We start from the raw sequence: 21,654 nt of genomic DNA, 5'->3' as shown, positions 1-21,654 counted from the left end.
GTCTGCATCTTTATTCCTGTCCTGCCCCTTGGTTCTTCAGAACTTTTTTTTTTTTTTTTTTTTAGATTCCATATATATGTGTTAGCGTACGGTATTTGTTTTTCTCTTTCTGACGAGGTAGATGGACCTAGAGCCTACGCCACATTTTAATGCATTCGAGACCATCATAATATTAACTTGTGCTGCCAGGTTAGCCTGTGCAGAGTAAGCATTAGCTTATGCAGAAGCTTTATCCAAGTAAAGCTTCCTTTTAATCCACTGCTAAGTACCTACTAGAGACCAACCACCTATTAATGTATCTGAACCATCTGCAAAGGTGCCATTGATAATAGCAGCAGTTACAAAGCAGATGGGTAATATTCCCCCCTAATTCAGGGTAGCCCATGCCTGGTCATGTAAGATTTTAGAAGCAAGTGTTTCCATGTTTGTTAGGATTTTCTCAATACCATAGAAATAAAATATAACACAAAAATAATTGGTGCTGAGGGAGATTTAAGACCATAATTCTCATCATAATCCCTGCTTTCAAATGTGTGTGCTCATTAAAATGGATGTCAACATTTGAACTTATATGGCAAATCTATATTAACAACATATGGCTTTCACTTATTTCATTTGTGTTTTATATGTTGAGGTTCTCTATAAGATTTCATTTTATTACAATTTTCCCCAGAGGAAAAATGTTTGAAAGCACCATTTTAGCAGTGCTTTTCAACCATAGCACTACTGACATTTTGGAACAGATAATTCTTAATTGTTGGGTGCTGTCCCAGGCACTGTAGGATGTTTAGCAGCATCCCTGGCCTCCACCCACTAGATGCCCAGTATCCACCCTCCACCCCCAGCCTGACGATCAAAACTGTCTCCAGATATTGTCAAATGTCCCCTGTTGGTAAAAATTTTCCCTGGTTGAAAAGAATTGGCTACTTCATAAGATCATAAGGATGGCCACACTTAAGTAATTCCTAGAGAATATTCACATCTTCACACTCTTTTATTCATAAGCAGCTATTAAACAAATAATATAGTAGAGAGATGATGTTTTTAAGCATTTTAAAATATTTATTGTGTTGTCTTATTGAGTGTGTTTGAAACACTTTGCAGACCATAAAAAGAGTGTGGTGGAATTGTAATCCTTTTATGTCCTAAATTCTGGAATACAGCCAGTCTTCAAAGTTTTTGTAAAACACTTAAAAAAAATGTTAATTAAACTTTAAAATTCCTTTTGCTCTTGCCTAATGCTCAGATCAATCTGATTAATTGACCAGTATCCTGTCTAAGAAAGGCTTCAAAGAGAATCTTCACTTTTATCTTTCATAAAGAAAGCCAAAGAGAAATTGGGAAGGTCTAGGATTATTCCTAGTAATGTTTTTAGGAAGAAGGTGCCTGTCAGGTTAACACAAATGACCAAAACAATAACTTTCCTTGACAGCCTCAAAAAACAAAGGTATGAAAAGAACTTTGTCAAATTTACATACACTGTTGATGAGGGTGTAAACTGGCTCAACCTCTATGAACAGCAATGTGGCAAAATTTAAAATGCATTATGCCTTTTTTCTCTCAACAATTCCCTTTCTAGAAATAACCAGTCAACGGAGTCAGATATAGTAGAATGTACCAGTATATTCAGAGCATCTTTATTTGTAAAAGTAAAAGATATGAAACAACATAAATGCCCCCTACAGGGTGATTAGGAAAATAAATCATGGCATTTCCATACAACTCAATACTCTGTAGTAATTTTTTTTTACAAATAGCTTATTATTTACTAATATAGAACCAAATCCAAGATGCACCGTCAATGAAAACAAGCTAGGTTCAGAAGAGGATATGCAGTAGTCTTCTTAAGAAGTTCAGCTGGGCTTCCCTAGTGGCGCAGAGGTTGGGAGTCTGCCTGCCGATGCAGGGAACATGGGTTCGTGCCCCGGTCTGGGAGGATCCCACATGCCGCGGAGCGGCTGGGCCCGTGAGCCATGGCTGCTGAGCCTGCGCGTCCGGAGCCTGTGCTCCGCGGCGGGGGAGGCCACAGCAGTGAGAGGCCCGCGTACCGAAAAAAAAAAAAAAAAAAGTTCACCCATAAGAAGATATAACTGGGCTTCTATTTGCATTCAGAGTATGTATGGAAATTTTCCAATATTTTAGCTCCTGGGGCTTAAGGTAGAAAAGAAGCTTATTATTAAATTTGAATTTTGAATTTTTTAAATTGTGATTATACATTACTTTGTGAACAGGGACTGTGTAAATAGTTTTTTTAAGAAAAGTATTTTGTCAATTCCAGCGTGATATCAAATGTGTGTATGAGTGGACGAGCCATATGAATTTAAGTTACTCTAAGACACCACAGTCCAGAAAACCAGCCCAGGCATGAGAAAACGGAGAGATAGTGGAAACCCAGGTAGGATATCTAGAGTCAGGATCCTTGGGTTTGCATCGATACATAAGCTAAACTGGAGTTGGTAAATATGGTGTAAACACTGATCCTAGGATAATGTTTCTTTATTGGTTATATGCTATCTACTGAATATAGGTAGACCAAGGTCTCAGAGGTGAATCTGACAAATCTCCCTAATAGTGGGGAGTGTAAGGCATCAAAAGCCATGAAGGATGAATTTTGCTGTTGTTGTTGCTTTTGTTGTTGTATCATTAGGTTGTAGCAGGAGAGGAAGGTGGGCTTTGACACATAACATAGATGTTCTCCTCCTCATAAAGCCAGACTTGCTGCAGATACCAGCAAAGACATTGCTAGGAGGCTAGTAAATAAAGGAAGGGCCTGGGATAATAATAGCTATAATAATAGCTATTATTTGTGAGACACTTACTAAGTATGAAGCACTGGGCTCAGGGCTTTGCATATATTATCTCTTTTAATCCTCACAGCCATTCTATGCAGTCGGTGTTTTGATTGATAAGGGGACTGAGACTCCTGGAGATAAATTAACTAGCTCAGCCTCACACTGCTAGTGAGCAGCAAAGAAAGACTCAAATTCAATCTGCCTGCTTTCAAAATTTTTAATCACAAAATTTTGATGCCAACTGGTAGGCATGATTCAGGGCTGGGAAGCCTGGAAATGAAAGTCATCGTCATTATGATGTTGTCCTTTCTCTCTCTCACCCTGACAGGATCACAACCACAGCTGCGTGTATGATGGATCTACGAAGATACCCTCTGGATGAACAAAACTGCACCCTGGAGATTGAAAGTTGTGAGTTACTTGGACAGGGGAACAAAAAAGAGGGAGGTTTGCTTGACCCAATTAAATTCCACCTTGTACTGAGTAATTGATACCGGGATATTTTTAGCTACACTACCCTGCCAACTTTTCAAAGGGTTCACAGTAACACTTTCCTCTGTATTGGAGGCTTAAGGTTCATTTCAATGCAATTATCTTTTTGAACCATTAAGGAAAGTCCACTTATTTTAGCTGGACTATTTATAAACTCATGCCTTCTTCTCAGAATCAAATTTCTCCTAAGACCTTCCAATACCCAAGCTGCGTTAATAAGAGAGCAAAAATATTTCAATGTGAAAAAACTTTGTGAGATTGTTTTTGGCTCTATGTCTGTCCACCTGAAGGACTGTAAATTGTTGTCTTTTAGAAAAACACTATGGTAAAGTCTTGTGTGCAATTGTCTTTCTTCATGGGAAGAACAAGATGATAGATGGTATTCATGAGGCTTGTGGTTTAGCTTTGTCCTCTTGAGCTGTTTTTTCATTGATTGCTTTCGTAACAATTAGAATATTTTAGTCACTAAGTTTTAATCTGATTGATTATCTTGGTTTCATTGTTTCTCAACCATCAATATGCAGACATTTGATCCCATTTATTGTGAATACCAGGCTAAGTCTATTTCCTGGTTTTCAGGGGTACAGAAAGTGCAATAGGTAATTAAGAGCATTGCAATACCATTTAATGTAATGTGAGAATAGACATAGTTAGATCATTTAAAATGCTTTCCAGATCTAAACATCAAAATGGTAAAGAAAAATGGGAAAATTCCAGGTGATCCTCTAATATTATTAAACAATAAATGTATTCCCCATTGTCTGATTATTAAGTAATTACATTCATTTTCTAGTTTTACTGAATATAGAAATAGATAAAGATGCTTATGTAGATATATAGATTCAGACCTAGACATTAATGTAGTACCACTAGAACCTGGAATTCATATTATATAAATAGGTTGGCTGAAAGTTATTAATATATGAAAGTATTAATGGTGACTTTTGGTTTGAACGCCAATGACAACCAAATTCAAACTATAGGAATGAAATATAAACCCAGTCATTTATTACTGGTTAATAATATTTTATAAATAAGACAGGACTTCATCTAAGCAAGTAAATCATTAGCTTTTGAAACTGACGTGGAAAGAGAAGGATGCTCATTCATATAAGTTACCTTTTACCCTTGACCTCTCTTCCACTGATTGTGATTTTTTACCTTTGCTTATGCCGGAAGGATATGACAGTCTGTCAAAATTCCAAGATCTTATGTTTACATCATTCACTTGAAGAATGAATTTTGATGAGTACTTGAATTGATTCTGTGCATAAATTACAAGTGCTAAAATTATCAATGTTTTCTCCCAAAATGCATATTTTATTTTATAATGCATATTGAGTCTTCCTATTATTATAGGTTTACATTTTTCTTTAAAAAGGCAATTTTCTTTATTCATATTAGAAAATAGATGACTTTTAGGTCCATTTATCATACCATACAATGACCAAAACTATAAATGAGGCAGAATTAAACATAACTTTTGCAGAGCAGGGATGAGGGGTGCCAAAACAATCAGAGAGTCCAAAGTCATCATAAGATATGGTGTCAGGCGATAAGTAGTGACCCAGTCATATGATAATCATTGAGGCAATTCAGTAAGATGCAATCAGTTAACTGGGCAGATGGATGAGGCGTGGTAACTGGGACCCTCAGATCAGTTAATATATAGGACTGTAGGGAGCCAGTAACCACCATAAAGTGATCCAACAGTAGATCACAGAACCCTAGTCCCTAAAGATGTTTACCTAAAGCAAAGCAGAAACTCAGGCCTGCAAGAATTTGTGTATTGAGGAGTATATGAAGACAGGAACTTGGGGGAAAGGGAAAAAACAGGGAACTGCCTTCTATTTGCCAGACAAAAGCTAGGCATTAATATAACACCTCTGTAACAGAAGTCTTTCTAACAACATTTGAGAGATAATGTATCTGAGGCTCAGAGAAGTAAAATAACTTACCCAGGGCAACAAGGCAAGGATAGTGGTAAAGTGAGGATTCAAGCCCAGGTAATATATTCTCTATAATAGAATCCTGTAATCAACTGCTGAGCAGGGAAGCAGAACGTCAATGATTAGAAGTATAGCACCAATCAGAACAACCCCCAGCTAGATTGAGGATGCTGAATCAACCAAAGGACTGGTCTGTATTTCCTAAAATTATCCCCAATAAAGGTTAGAGTCGATCCCAGAAGCTGAAGCAGAATTTAGCGCTTAGGGCAAGGGTCAAATGATTGCAACTGTGGATAAAGGGTAGTCTGTGGATGCAGGAAACCAAGTAGTCCTGATTCCATTGACGTTACCAAAAAAAAATTTTTTAAGCCTCAAATGACAACATTGCTTAGCTCTAATACTTTCCTTATGATGTATCCCTTCTTAACAATAGATAAACCAATGTAAAGAGATCTTAAATCTTAAGGGTAATAACTTCAATTGACAAAGTAACATATGGCAATTATATGGAGTCCAAATGAGCTTTGCTTATTCCTGCCTAAGTACATAATCGATATGCTGCTAAGTGTTAATAAATACTGAATCTGTTATCCATCTAATTTTTAACTCTTCAAGAAAAAACATGTGTTACATTATTTGCTGAAACAGATCTCCCTGAATTGCCATTTTATGAAGACCATAACTGAGCTTTAAAGTGATTACAAATGAGTGGTTCTAGTGTCAGTTGGGGAAAAGGAATGATAAAGTAGACATTTCACCAATATAAGATTGAACCAATCATACTTTTGTAACCAATATAGTAGAAACTTTACCTACCTTGCAAAATTTACTAGTGTGTATTCTCTTCCATTACAATCCCGAAGATGGGGAAATGTTTTCCTTGGTCAGGTCCTTTGAGAAATATTAAAGATGTTTTGCCTTTCTTTAATGTCATCTAATCTAGTAAAATTAGGAAGGCCGTAAAGCCTTGTTAAATTGAAAATTTCCTTGAACTTGGAGCACATTAATAGCTTCATAGCCCTGGGATGCTATAAATTGAGTTAATGGCACATGGAAAAAAATCAATCAAGGAATTTAGTATTAAGAGGATTTGGAATTTGAAATCAATAAAGCTATCACATAAAGGTTTGATAGCCACAAGCCTCATGGAAATATAGAAAGGCTTTGGGACAACAATCATGAAAGAGTCTAATGCCTCTTCCTGTATATTTTCTGCAGCAACTATTGAAGAAAATCTCAACCTAATCTTACCCTCACTGTCAGCAGATAGTGCCACCTCTCAGTACCTCCCCCACCCCCCCAAAAAAATAGAATCCATTTCAGTTCTGAAATCTCTCAGCAGCCTCACCCATCTTCTTCTCAATGCCCTTATATCCTCACCATTCTAAGTTAGCCCCCTGTATTTAAGAGGAAGGGGTGCTCCTCTTCCTTTTATAAGCTGACCCTGACCCCCTTCTTCCTCCTCTGGTAATTGATTTTCTCAAATTCACACACACCTACACCCCTGATATTTCAGATCCTCAGTCTCGCCCTCTCTGCTACCTCTTTTTTCACAGCCTAAAAACAAGCTGAAAACTCCCCTCGTCACAAAACACCTCTACTCTACCCTCCCACCTCCCCTTCAGCTTTCCCTAATCTCTCTACTTCCTTTTTCTCAAAACTACTTGAGATAATGGTATATTTCTGCTGTCTGTGGCCTCAACTTCCCCTCCACCCACTGTAATTTGGACCCTGCCTACCCATCTCCCAAGTCCGCTGACACCGTTCTCAGAAAGGTCACAAAGGACCTGTCTTTACATAACATCTTTATTGCAATGATCTCCAAATGTATAGCTCCAGCTCAGATCTCTTTTAAGCTCCAGATTGATGTACATCGCACTTTTCTTGGCATATCTACTTTGATGTTTCAAAAGCATCTTAAACTTAATTTTCTCAAAACTTATTATCAATTTTTCCCTCACAAGTGAGTTTCCTTTCCAGCTTCCTTAATCTCACTATCCAGCCAGAATCCTAGGATTCTTCCTCTTCCTCACCCTCCTCCCATCCAATCTATTGTCAAGTACCATCCATTCTACTTGCCAGATATTTAGCAAAGCCCTTCACTTCTCTCCAGCCCACTGCCACCAATCTTCTCCAAACCACCATGACTTCTTGCCTGAATCATTGTAGCAGTCTTGCTATTGGTCCTCTTATTTTTACCCTTGACTCCCTCCAACTTATTTTCTACCCAGTAGCCAGAGTCGTCTTTGCAAGAGGGCAACTGGATCATACTATTCTGTGCTTTAGAATACTCAAAGACTTCTCATTGCACCAGGAAAATTCTCCACACTTCCTAATTTGACTTACAAGCTTTTGAGTGACTTCCTCAATATCTCCATTCTCATCTGAAACCATCCTTACCTTGCTTACTGCACTAAATTCCAGCACCACAGGTTGTTTCTTGCAGACCGATCTTTCTTTTATCTCATTATCTTCACCATCTTGTTCCTTCTGGTTAAAATGCTTTTCCCCATGATGGTTCCTTTGGCTTTTCCTCATCTTTCAGTTCTCATTTAAGATGCCACCTCCAACAAAAGGCTTTCCTGAGAATCCAACCTTAATTAGTGAACACCCAGTATTCTCTTTCAAAATTCTGTTACTTTCCCATATAGCACTTAGCAGTGTTTGTTTGCTTCTGTGTTTATGGTTTCTTCCCTCTCTGGATTAGAAACTCCATGAAGGAAAGGATCATTGTTTTGTTCACAACACGATAATTAAAACCCAGCCTAGTACCTGACAATAAATATCTGTGAAATGAGTGTATGCTAAACTTCTTGGCTCCAAACTTTTTGAGTCTTTTGAATTTTGAAAGATAAGTCTAGTCTTAATTTTTTTCAGATAAGATTTAAGGAAGGTATTTTTTGACTTGCAGTAAAATATTCTTTCATTTATACAATTTTATATTCATGCTTTAAGACCATCTCAAAAATTTAAGATTGTAAATATTCAACCAAGAGCCAGATAGGGGAAAACCTAACATTTTAATTATTTTAGGAATTTTCAAAGGCTGGTAAACGTGATAAACCACCAGTATGGTCTTTTTGCTTCACTTCAGTCATGAACTGTCTACATCCCTCCCACCTGAACCACAACCAATTTATCAAACAAAGGTAACATTTAGTGATACCTGGTTATTTTTATACTTGTTTCTTTTTATTTTATTTTATTTATTATTATTATTTTTTTGGTACGCGGGCCTCTCACTGCTGTGGCCTCTCCCGTTGCGGAGCACAGGCTCCGGACGCGCAGACTCAGCTGCCATGGCTCACGGGCCCAGCCGCTCCGCGGCATGTGGGATCTTCTTGGACCGGGGCACGAACCCGTGTCCCCTGCATCGGCAGGCGGGCTCCCAACCACTGCGCCACCAGGGAAGCCCTGTTTCTTATTTTAAAAAATGGCTTGGAAATTTTTAACTTGGGCATTGTCTTAGTGTATTCAGTTTAGTGAAGCATCTATTCAGTCCATCTCTTAGTCTCAGAATATTGTCATCGTATTGATTTCAACGTGTTGGTAGTAGCAACATCTACACAGAATGTCAAGCCATAGTCATGTTTATTTCTAAAACAATTTTTTCTTTGTCCACAAAAATAGCAAGTGATAAGAAAAACATGTCTAATAAAATGACCTAACTTAACTGTGGAAAATTCCCTGAGAAAACGTGAGGTTTACAGAGTTGAAATGCTAAGTTTTCATTATATAATATGTTACATTAACACCTGGAAATAACATTAAGTATAGTGTCCAGACATGAGGCAGGAGCAGTTCTACAAAAGCCTTGTAAAGTCACACATGGAGAATTGTGCCCAGTTCTTAATGCCATATTAAGATAATTTCCTTCAGAGGAGGAGACCAAGATATTTGGGAAGAAAATTTTAGGGAGACATAATAGCCATTTCTGAATGTTTAAATGCTATCAGAGAAGAGAAATCTTATATTTGGTGTTTCCCAGGGTATTAATCAGGATTCTCCAGAGAAACAGAACCAATGGGATGTATACAGATAGAGAGAATGAGATTTATTATAAGGAATTGGCTCATGCAGTGATGGAAGCGGATAAATCCCAAAATCTGCAGGGTGAGTCAGCAAACCAGAGAGCTGATTGTATAGTTCCAGTCTGAAGGCTAGCAGCCTTGAGACCCAGGAGGAGCTGATACTTCAACTGAGTCTGAAAGCAGGAAAAGACTGATTGTCCCAGTGCAAAGATAGGCCAGAGGAAATCTCTCTTACTCTGTAGAGGGTCAGTCATTTTGTTCTAATTCAGGCCTTCAAGTGATTGGATGAGGCACACCCACATTAGGGAGGGCAGTCTACTCAGTGTAGCAATTTAAACGCTAAGCTCGTCCAAAAACACCCTCGTAGGAATACACAGAATACTGTTTGACAAATATCTGGGTGCCGTGTGGCCCAGTCAAGTTGACACATAAAATTAAGCATAACACCCAGAGTGCTAGATTTGAACCCATTCAATTCAAATAGCATTCTTAAGTGGTGACCACAAGCCACTCTGTGTGCAAATAAGTAAGTGCTTATGATACAGCAGCAACCGAGCAGACAGGTGGCAGGAGTAGCGGGAAGGTAGATGTAGAATTGAAAAAAAAATACTATCCAATGAGCAGAAGGGCCCATTCATGAAAAAAACCCCCCCTTAAGAAAGACTTCCCGCCAACAGAGACACTTCAATTAATTGGAAATGGCCACCTACCAGTTTTAATACAGAAAACATTCCTCATTGAGAGGGCTGTTAATTACATAACCTTAAAGATCTCTTTCAGCCCTAAAATCTAGCACTCTGGGAGTCTGTTCAATTTAGTTACATTACCAGTAAATTACTTTATGTGCTTGCCTAAGGTATTGGTTATAAAGTGATCCTGATTTATAAAGGATATTAGAACATTAAAAAAAGTTATGAATACATGAACATAAATACTCACAAGAAAAATATGAAATATAGGACAATTATAAGCAAAGCCTTTGAATCATCCTTACTTTATTGCTGCCTTCCACATCATTAATTCTGATCTGAAATAACTTAAAAATAGCATCTACAACATGCTGCACACTTTCTATTCATGGATACTAAACACCAAAAATAACAGAAGTAAATTGAACTTCATGAATGATTCATGGCTTCCCTTGCGTCTCCATTGTCAAGGAAATTAGCAGCATTGGATATCTCCTTAGATAAATTTGATTTTGCCATATTCAGTAGACTACTCAATGAAAATGAATATTTCACATTTATGTTCATAGAATTGTTAATGAATTTTAGTGCCCATAGCTTTTTTGTTGAGCAGAGGGGTGGGTGTAGGGAAGACAGGAACCTTTTCTGAATTAATTTATTCCTTTTTCCAGGCTGCTTTTTTGAAACTGTGGGAAAGCAGTCTTTCTGAAAAGTCTCTGATCTTTTAAAGTTAGAAAATAAAAACCAGTGTGGGAATGGAGTTCCATTTATTAAAATTAGTTTCATAATCAACTTGTCTATAAAGTTAGCCATTTAGCTGTTCACTTCTACCCTATCGACAGTTTAAGTTTATTTTCCATGTATGGATAAGTGGCTATGTAGATGGATGAGGAGATCTCTGATTTACAGATTTAGATTTCTGGAAATTTCTTCTCTTCTTGATGCTCTAATGGATGACCATTTTGCTACTAGCTTCCTAAGAGGAAGTCAAAATAAAGGGTATTGTTTTGTCTAAAGGTTTTAGGTATTAACCAAACACTTAAAGACACAATTTTGAATGGAACTTTGATCTTCTAGAACTGGACACCCTTGCTAAACTGAGGGCTTTGGTTCACTTAGGATCCTAACTTGATAATAACGACTGCTAATATTTATTGACTATATATTATGGGCCAGGCACTTAACAAAAATTTCCTATTGAACATTCACCAGAACCCTATTGTTTTACTCCATTTTACAGAGAAGGAGCTCAAAGCACCGAGGCAGTTACTTGTCCAGGTCACAGAACTGTAGTGTTCCAAAAGGCATTTGAACTCAAGCAATCTGACTTGAACGATTTAATCCCCCTTCATACTGTCCTCAGAAAACTCCTTTCTGGCTTCCCCACTGTGTGGGAGTTGGGTGGTTTGGGGGTATGCTCTATCTGAATGCAAAGCAGACACCTGAAAACAAAGCAGGTTTTAATTGGTCCTTCTCTCTACTGAATCACTCTCAGTTCGGCTCCTACATGGGCATTTATTTTCTGACATTCTTGCCAACGAAAATGAACGTTGATATAACTTAGGAAAAACTTGCATTTTACCAGGTCACTTCTACAATTGCAACAGATCATACAATGGTCAGAAACCCTTCTTCTTCTAAATGGCTAGAGATACGCTTCCCTAAATCGTTTTAGTACAGCATTAGGCTTAACTGACTGCAATGGTGCTGTAGTTTCAAAGTCCATCCATTACTCATAATTGTGGTTCATGAACATCTATAACCTTGACAATGGACATATTCCTGAGAGGTCTTGACTTGGTTTCTTCTGTGAACCACATCCATATAGGAACCATATAATTAATATAGATAATTTAGTTTTCATTTCAGTGTCAATTTCCATGTTTAAACTGCTTTTTTCTTATCTTTAAAATCAAAGATTTTAAAAGGGAGATTTAAAAAAAATATTGATATCATGACCCCACCCCAGACCAATAACATCAGAATTTGTAGAAGAGGAGCCCTTTGGCAAGCACTTTTTTAAGCTCTCCAGGTGATTTTAATATGCAGCCATGTATGACTGCCACTGCTCTAAGGCTGTCATGCTTTAAATTTTTGCTTTTCAATTTTTTTCACCATCCCTTCTAATAGACCCAGCTCTCTAAATGGGAAACAGAATGGAAACATAGAAATAAAAGAAGAAAGTACAGCAAAGAACAGAAAATAACACAATTTCTTTCAAAGAAAAAAAAATCACTGAAATGATCAAAGGAAAAAAATTTAAACTATTTTTTCCTTTATCCCCTCTGGCAGAAGGCTCCATTGTTTTTTTTCTTTAAAGGTGCATGTCTTGACATAAATAAGTAGACCAAGGGACCCTGCCTATTATTGGAATTAAGTGCTTCAATCAGATTTCCAAATCCATGTAATGAGTCAAGTTGTTACAAGATGCTACTCTATTTTGAAAGCCCTGATATATATACCTATATTGGTATGAATGCATTCAGTGAAACTTTAATTTGTATTATGATGCTGTGGTAAATGGAGTTATCTACTTGGGAAAGAGGCATGGGCATCAGCTGTTTTTGTAACATTATAATGTTAAAAAAAAATTAGTTAACAATTTACTCCTGAATGAATACATAGCAACAAGCTTTACAGGAATAGTTTTTTGTTTGTTTCTGTTTTTTATTTTACTTTATTTTCTTAATTGAATGAAAGATTCTTTAAATCCTATAGTGCTTTACAGTTTTCAAAAGTTTCACATACATGATTTCATGTAATCGCATAATAACCCTTTTTCCCCCCACCCCTATGTTGCCCCTCCCCCTTCCCTCTCCCCACTGGTCACCACTAGTTTGTTCTCTGTATCTGAGTCTGTTTCTTTTCTGTCTTATTCACTAGTTTGTTGTAATTTTTTAGATTCCACATGTAAGTGATATCATACAGTATTCTTTACAGGAATAGTTTTATCAAACTGAAATTGAGCAAGGTCCATTTCTTTCAACCATAAAAAATGAAACAATAATTTCTGCGTACATCTTCATCTCCCACACCCTGTCTCATATGCACTGACTGTCCTCAGTGTGATTGTGTGAAAAGAGCAGATTTGTCGCAGAGCTCCCACAAGCTGACTGCATTGATTCCAAATAGATTGTATTCCCAGGACTGGGATTACGTAGACCTACAATTCAGACAAGAGATTTCACTGAGTAGAGCCAAAGGGTCACCTGCTCTTACCTTAAAAACTGTCAGAGTGGGAACCCATCACTTGTCTGATATGTTCCCTGAGGTGCTTGTCAGACATTCATGCGCTTACAGGGATCTTGTTAAGATGCATTCTGGTTTACTGAGCTTGGGCTGGGGCCTGAGGGTCTGCATTTCTAACATATACCCAGGTGATGCTGGTGCTATTGGCCTATGGACCACACTGTGAGTAGTAAGAATCTGGAGTAAGTTAACAAAAAAGAAACAAAAAACCCTGTCTCACCTGTGCTCCTCCTCAATCTGCTTTCCCAGCCTGTTTGCTTCCTACTGAGATTTAAATAATTAGCCGTTGTCACAGTGGTTGCTCAGCACTTGATTCAAAAGAGTTTTGAGTTTTAAATTAACTGAGGCAGAAAAGTCATTTTCAGATGACCTGAATAGTTCCCAAACACTGAAATCTGAACAGCTTAGATGCTGTTAGGCACCCTGGGCGTGTAACATTCCTGGCTTACTCTTTAATATATGGAAGATTCCCAGCTGTAGTAGGTCATTAGTACTCTTAAGCCCACACTAAAAATAATATTTGGTTGAATATTTTGTACTTAGAAAGGATTTAATTTTAATGAAGGAAAAAATAATATTCTATTTGATTTTCTTTTTTTTAATTTTTATTGGAGTATAGTTGCTTTATAATGTTGTGTTAGTTTCTCCTGTACAGCAAAGTGAATCAGCTACACGTATATATATATATCCCCTCTTTTTTGGATTTCCTTCCCATTTAGGTCACCACAGAGCATTGAGTAGAGTTCCCTGGGCTATACAGTAGGTTCTCATTAGTGATCTATTTTATACATAGTAGCGATAATGTATATCTGTCAATCCCAATCTCCCAATTCATCCCACCCCACCCTTTCCCCCTTGGTATCCATACGTTTGATCTTCTGGTCTCCAAACTAGAGCTTTTAGTGGAAGGAGCATAGAGTTATACCGTCACTATCTAGAGATCTGGGATTTAATGAGTCATTCTGAAGAATTGAAGTTTGCTAGACTTTAACTATTTTGATGCAAATCTTTCTCAATAGAGAACTCTAAAAATCATCTATTCTTTTCTGATGATTCAGGCTCATAATTGTGATCATTTTTCATGATGTGATGAAGCTCTAGCTTCATCTGAAGCAAAGGGAGGTATAAGGACTTGTACTCTGATCCTCATGGTGACCTTAATTTAAGACCTACTTTTTTAAGAGTCTTCCTTGGTGGAGTGATGAAGGCCCCTTTCTACATAATTAATGTGTCAATAAAAGAAATGTCCATCTCTAGTCAATTAGGCATATTTCTATAACTCAAAAATAAAAGGCATTTTCCTGGCAGAGTTCTCATTTTAAGTAACATAGTCTCTTCATTAGAGATCAGTAACAGCTCTTCACGAATCATTCATTTCAACATCTCAGCCATTGTCCAGGTCCTCAGTGTCACCTTTTCATCACCTTCTTCCATTCTTACTGCCATGGTGACGTATTCTCAAGTCACCTGCATTCATGCAATGTCCAGTTACTGAGTTACCCGGGTTTTTTACATGTAATACCCTATTCTCACTGTTTCTGCCATTATTTTATCTCTTCTTCTTTGAATTTGTACATGCTATACATGCCAAAACAGTACCTTGTTCTTTAGAGGGAAGATATTTTACATAATTGTCATCTGACTGTAGATGGGAAGTATTAGGAAGTGTCTCCCCCAAGAAATGCAAAACGATTATTATTTTTGCATTTACTGATTATTTACTTCAAACCTTTAATCTAGTAGCATAATCAAAGGGACAAGCTTGAGTTTGCTAAATTTTCACAGTTTCCTAACCAGTATGTAGAGTTATAATAAAACTAAATTTTCTTCCTAGGTTGCATGAAGTTTAAGAAGTATCCTGCCATTATGATACCAGGTCATAGTTATTCTTCTTAAAATTTTACTTTGAAAAGAATTTCATGCATAAGCAGTATTTAAAATTCCATATTTTGTTCCATTTGGGGCTGAACAATAATAATTATTGAATAACAATAATTGAATATTATAAATATTACTACGAATAATAATATGACTGGAAGTGCTAGACTGTAAATAGCAAAAGCGAAAGCGAAAGCGTGCTGAGACAGGATGTCTCAGCTATTACATTCACTTGCCAAAATGTAGATCATGAAAAAAGCAGTCCACCTGGGTCAAGCCAAGCTCACCTTGGTCAAGGTGAGCAGTATGTTCAGTACACCTGGAGGTATGAATGCATGCAGGTTTAAACATGACAAAGATGACACAGGACACCAGCACATGAGAAGCATCTTTTAGTGGAAAGTTCTTTCTTAGCCAGTAAAAATCTACCTTATAAGTAAATTGATCTTCTCTGAATCAAACCTCTGAAAAATGGAAGAATGGACTTGCCATCAACCAAACTGAGGACAGCATCAGGTACAGCCCAGAAATTTTTTAGACAATACTCAATTTGTATTGTCTATTAGACATCTAAGTGGAGATTCAAGTTTACAATTGAAAGTCTAAAGTTCAGGGTAGAGGCCCTATCTGGAAATGTAAATATACAATTCATGAGCTTCTATATGTACTTAAACCCATGTATCTAGATGATATCACCAAGGTAATTAGCGTAGCTAGAGAAGAGGTCCAAGTGCTAAACCTTGGCCAAACCAATACTTAAGAGTTTAGGAAGATGATAGAAAACTCAAGTATGGCAATTACTATCTGCAAGTTCACTACATATAATAATTCATTTAAATTAAACCATGACTCTGTCATAGGTACCATTATTGTTCCCATTTTACCAATAAGGAAACTCAGTCACAGTGGCATCACCTAATTTGTCCATGTTCACATCTAGGAAGTGGCAGAGACAAATCAGCAAAGGAAACTGAGAGGGGTGATCAATGGGGTAGGAGGAAGCCTAAGCGAGAAGAGTATTCTGGAACCAAAGTAAAAAACTATTCTAGAAAAAAAGAGGCGATCATCTGGGTCAAATACATATGATAAAACAAGTTAACTAAGAACTGAGAACTGAGATTGGATTTGGTAACATGGAGTGCTGGGAGTGAAAATCTAAATGCAGTAGACGTAAAGGAGGATAGGAGAAGAGAAAGTGGCCTTACCTGTAAAGTGCCTGGTACAGTGCTTAGCACATTTTAACTGCTCAATAAATGGTGGTCATAGACATCATCGGAGTACAGGGCAATCAGCTATTTGCTGTCAGAGAATTCTGAACTGCCTCAACTTTTGTATTAGTTGTAAGTACTCCTTTCTTTCGTTTTGTCACACATCGCTCTGACTGTTGCCACTGTTGTTGTCAATGTTCTCATCACTGTCCCCTCTTCATTCCTAACCATTTTCTCCTATCTCTTGGCTTTCACCTTAAAAGCTGAGTTTGTACATCACTAACAAATCAAAGCCCTCTTTCTCCTCGCCTCTTGAGCTGACTGATGACAGAGTGCCAGGAGCAACCACTTGTCTCTTGTTGGCTCTATCTGCCTCCTTCTAGGTTCCCAGACGTTTCTGATTCTTCCATCATATGTAAGTGTTTATTGTGCATACACCATTCCTGACACTGTCAGTACTTCTAGGATGGCAAGATGACTATATTATAGTCACCCAAGGCTACATTCCTAAAACAGCATTTGTACAGATGCATGAATGCCATTCTCAAGAGATTTAAATTATTAGAAACTAGATCGTTCACCAACAACATATTGTTGCTATTTCAAATTAGCATCAAAGTCCAATGCACTTTTTTGTCAGGTTCACAGGCCAGTGACTCAATTCCTCTTACGTTAAGTTGGGATCACTTAAAAACACTCTGTGGGCACATCTCTCTCCCTAACAATGGCAGCTTAAATACAGCTACTGGTTTCAGCATATTTCTGTGCATCTCATTGCTAAACAGACCACTTTTCAACATGCTTTTGTGTGACCTATGAAGTACCATGCAGATGATTGCTCAGCCTGCTTTATAGACAAGGAAGTGACATGACAAAGAATTTGGCCCACAATTCCTCTCCCTAATTCTCAGGAAGGAAATCTCCATTATTTGCTGCATTTGAAAAACTGTGGCCCCTACACAACTATAGGTAGAGTCTCCATTTCCTTAAGAGAGGAAAGGGGGGATGTCCAACCATTTGTAAATTTTCCAAAAATGTCCCCTTGTTGGTTTAACAGTCTCTACCTAAGAGTTTGGGGAATCAAGTAAAATGTCAACTAAAAACAAAACAAACTTGGTTAATAATTCAAATGTTTATTCACCCACACACTTTCTATAATCCTTATCATTTATCATGGACTATTCCAGGCAGAACAAAATCTCTGTCCAGATGTGCCTTACAATCTATTACAGACAGAAAAAACTCAAAACAAAGTCACCGGTATAAAATACAATGCAGGAGTATGATATGCTGTGACAAGTGTGTTGAAAAGAAAGATGGGGTAGAAGGATGGAGAGGTGTGTGAGTAGAGGCAGACACACATGCACACGGTTTGGGGTCAGGAAGTTATGCAAATTCTATCATGTAAACACAAGGAGAGATAAGCGAGAGTGTGTCTACAGTTCATAGGTATTGAAAGATCTGTTCAGTTCCACCAAGACGCTCAGCCATTCCAAACTGTGGGCTCCAGTCTTCCGCTTGCTCAGTCCATTGTCCTGTCTGGCCTCAGTGCAATGAAAAAACAAGGTCTGCTTTAAATAAATCACATATGCAAAACCCTAACCATGATCATTCAATAACTTCAGCATAACGTCACTGCTGTGAGTAAGTGAGTAAGTAAAATTAGAAGTTATCTCAGTGATTTTGGGAAGCTTATTTGATGTGCCCCTTCCCCTTCCCAATACTCAAGATAAGATGAGACTGCAACAGTGACCTTCTAAGTGGAGAACAGTTCAGACTTCCATTCTGTGTGGTCTGAGAACTGTCCTATACTGGAGCAATAAAGGTTCCCTCCATTGTCCCATGGAGTCTCAGCCCCACAGTATGGTGTCCTCTCTCAGTCACTGCCCTGTATGTTGACAGCCACACTGGGCTAAGTCTCCCGGAGGTGGGTGTGCATATAATCACCATAATATTTACACTCAGGCATGGTAGAAATTCTCCACTTCTCTGGAAGTTGCTTTTATTGAACCTTTATCAATCTCCATTATTATTTGCATTTGACTAAATATGAACGTGAGTCTAGAGAATAATAGCATATATATATATATACATATATATACACATATATATATGTATATACACACAATGCTTTCATACATTTTCATTTGAGTCCCCCAAAGACTACATTCCTAAAATAGCATTTGTACAGATGCATGAATGCCATTCTCAAGGGTTCTCAAGAAAAGTAAGATAGTTGTCATGGCTCCCATCATGCTGATGCTGTCCCCAAGCCCAAGAGAAGTTAAACGAATTTGCCAAATAGACAGGGTTAAAATGTGGCTGAGCCCCGACTAAATTATGGGCCGTATGAGTTTAAATTCTGTTCTTTCCACTACAGGAAATTGTGCCCTGTTGAACCAAGTTCTTCTAAGAGAACAAAATAAGACACTTTGGAAAACTTCGTTGACTTTCTTAGGTCTCAAAGGTATTCCCGAATGTTGTAAAGCAATACTTTACTAAATAATACCTAGATGGATTTTTAAAAAAAATCTTAATGGTCTTTCCCCAAGGTGCTAGCTATAACTCTGTGTATATAAATGCATTGAATTGAAGCTTAACATTCCCAAATTTAACATTTGAGATTCTGTTTCTAGTCAAGTTTCTATCAAGAAAACAGAAGAACCACTCAATATATTCAAGATATAGAAGGTTTTAATATAGGGAATTAAGAGCATACAGGAAGACTGGAAAAGCTGATGAGCTGAGGTGAAAGAAATCAACCTCAGCAACTTCAGCCTGAAGTACCCAAGCAGTGAAGGTGCTGCAATACTCAGGATCTCTGGGAAGCCCCGACCAATTATCTCTGTCTCTATAGCAACGTAGAGGTACTCAAGGGCTCCCCAGCAAGTCACTGAATCTCATCTTCCCATGCATCTGGCAATTGTCCCCAGAAAGTAATGGCCTCTCCTCCTCTATCTTCCAAATCTGGTACCAATGCCTCTCTTTGGCAAACTCTATCCTGGGGAAGGAGACCTCTGGGAAAATTGTTTCCAGCTTCTCTTCAATGATACTTGGGGTGGTGATGCCAAGTTGACAATAAACAAACAAACACAAGCATGTCAAAGTGATCTCAGATTTCCATGTTTCACTATTTGTAAGTTTTCTGAAACACAACCTGGAATCCTATCCCCTAACTGACATAGGAAAGGAGCAAGCCACACAGCCAGGGAGGGTACCTCATCATTCATCCAGCTTCCCCGCCATGTAATTGACAAATATTTGATTCTATCTTTTTATGTGCAGTGAACAAAACAGACATGGACCCAGACCATGCTTACATCTTGATAGGACTTTGTCCTCAACTCCTTTGAAGTTGCGTTTGGGGGAGGACTTATATGTTGTTGAGTCATTCACAAATTTGGGTAACATCAAGGTTCTGAGACTGGCTCAGCCATCTTAACAACCAACTTTCCAAAACCACCCAATTCAGTCATAAAAGCAATCCAAAATACCCACTGAGTCATCAGAGGTCATTTCTTGATTCATGGCCATGCTCACATATGCAAATGTGTATAGCACTTTGTACTTACTGAAAGGTATTCTCTACCGTTGTCTTGTTTGACCCTCACAAATCATCTTGCAGGTATGGGCAGATAATTTTTCTCTTTTCATTAATGAAAAATTGAGGACACAGAGAGGGGCAATCCATTGTTTTATTAAAGACCAATGCTGGACTTGAAACTAGATCTCAATTTAGGGTCCTTTTACAGCATCCCACTGCCTCTTTTGTACTAAAAGAACTGGAATCAGCACTTGCTAGATGTGAAACTACAGAATTAAAAAGGTCTAGGCCTTCTAAATCGTTTTTATTGCCCACTTGTAATCGTTCTTCCAGCTTAAATTCTGAACCAAAGTGTCTGGAAGTGTCCTCTTCTTTGTTAATGAAAAAGTGAGCAAATCTCCCTTGACACAGTCCTTCTTTTTAATGGACATTTTCTGCAATAAATAGGTCACTTGGTCATATCCATATCTGTGAGTAGTTTATTAAGTCAGGTCTGTCTTAAAATATCTGAGCCTGACAAAACTCCTTTTAGGGAACCCACGCAATTGTGACAGGATCTTAGAACTAGAAGAGGACACTGAAGATTATTTAGGCCACTTCTGTCAGATACAGATGAGGAGAATGAAATTCTCAAGTCTCAGTGACATTGAGGTCAAAAGCACACAGCTAGTTACCTAGATGCAGACCTGTGCACAAAAGTCAGATTTAAAGATTCAGTGAGCACATGCTATGGTGCCAGTGTGGGGGGAGTATAGGAAAAATTTAAGAATATTCTCTGGATTAAAACCAAGTTACGGAGACATAAAACAATGAAAGAAAAATACAAAGCAGGAAATAATTGACAAATAATGGTCTGTAAGCTGTAATTGCTTTAATTCCCTAGGGGAATAGATCAAGAATTTATTTTTAATCTCTACCTATTCTACAAAAGATGTGAGGCACTTCACAAAAAATACTTTCAGTGTAAAAGGATTAGAGTAAGCAGTTGTAGTGACCAGGACAAAGGGAAACTATGGGTGGAAAAATAATAAAGCAAAACCTGTTATTAGGGTGGACCATACAGTTGAGAGAAATGGACCCCAGATTTTTCACTAAATTTTCTAATGGCCAAAGCAAGTAAACACAATCAACTTATAAGAGTCGAATTGTCCATAAAGCCAAACCTAATTTACTATTCTGTAGTATTTCTCTAGTAGGTATTCAGAAAGAAGGCTCGGAGTTTTATCCAGTTCTTCCTTACACAATCCACCGGTGTGCTCTGTTGGCATAACACCAAAGTACAATTCAGCAAAGCAATTCTATTAAATCCAAAATGATGCTGCTGAAGGATCCAGCAGTCTTGTGGTCTGGCTTGATTCAAAGGCATCATTCAAAGCATGTAGAGAATGGATCAAGTACCTGACCCCAAAGTATTTCTTCCAAAATATTATTTATGGTGATACAGAAAGCAAGGAGCTCATGGTATATATACTATTTGTCAAGAGCCAATGGTGTGTATAGTCTGTCATGCTGGGTGATGGATGCTCCACAAGCTAGTTAATCAACCAAGCAGAGTTGAGTGTAGTTAAGGGCATTTGTGAAAATGAAAGAGCCTAATTGTCACGTTTAACGCCTTTGTACAGGGCCAAATAAGGTCAAAACCGCACCCGCCTAACTTAAAATATATATATATGGCCTGTTCTGGGTCAAGAACAAAGCAGGCCTGAGACCACAGGTCAGAGAATTTAGGAGTGGCCTCCAAAAAGAGATGGGACTTGAACTGGGATGGACAGAGGAGAAAAGTGAGGAAATTTTAGATTGAAAGAATCACGTGATCACGTGG

General features: G+C 37.9%; 1 protein-coding gene across 3 annotated transcripts in view; it reads left to right on the top strand.

The window, feature by feature from the left end:
* GABRB1 (gamma-aminobutyric acid type A receptor subunit beta1) overlaps positions 1 to 21,654 on the top strand; it is a 377,569-nt gene that overhangs the window by 289,466 nt on the left and 66,449 nt on the right. For all 3 annotated transcript variants that reach the window (XM_024731625.1, XM_024731624.1, XM_024731622.1), the window contains exon 5: positions 3,121 to 3,203. In XM_024731625.1, the coding sequence (XP_024587393.1) occupies positions 3,121 to 3,203 (83 nt within the window). The remainder of the gene's footprint in view (positions 1 to 3,120; positions 3,204 to 21,654) is intronic.

The sequence above is a fragment of the Neophocaena asiaeorientalis genome, unplaced genomic scaffold, assembly GCF_003031525.2.
Source record: "Neophocaena asiaeorientalis asiaeorientalis breed wild unplaced genomic scaffold, Neophocaena_asiaeorientalis_V1.1 scaffold39, whole genome shotgun sequence".
NCBI lineage: Eukaryota > Metazoa > Chordata > Mammalia > Artiodactyla > Phocoenidae > Neophocaena > Neophocaena asiaeorientalis.
This window is presented reverse-complemented; position numbering and strand designations above follow the sequence as displayed.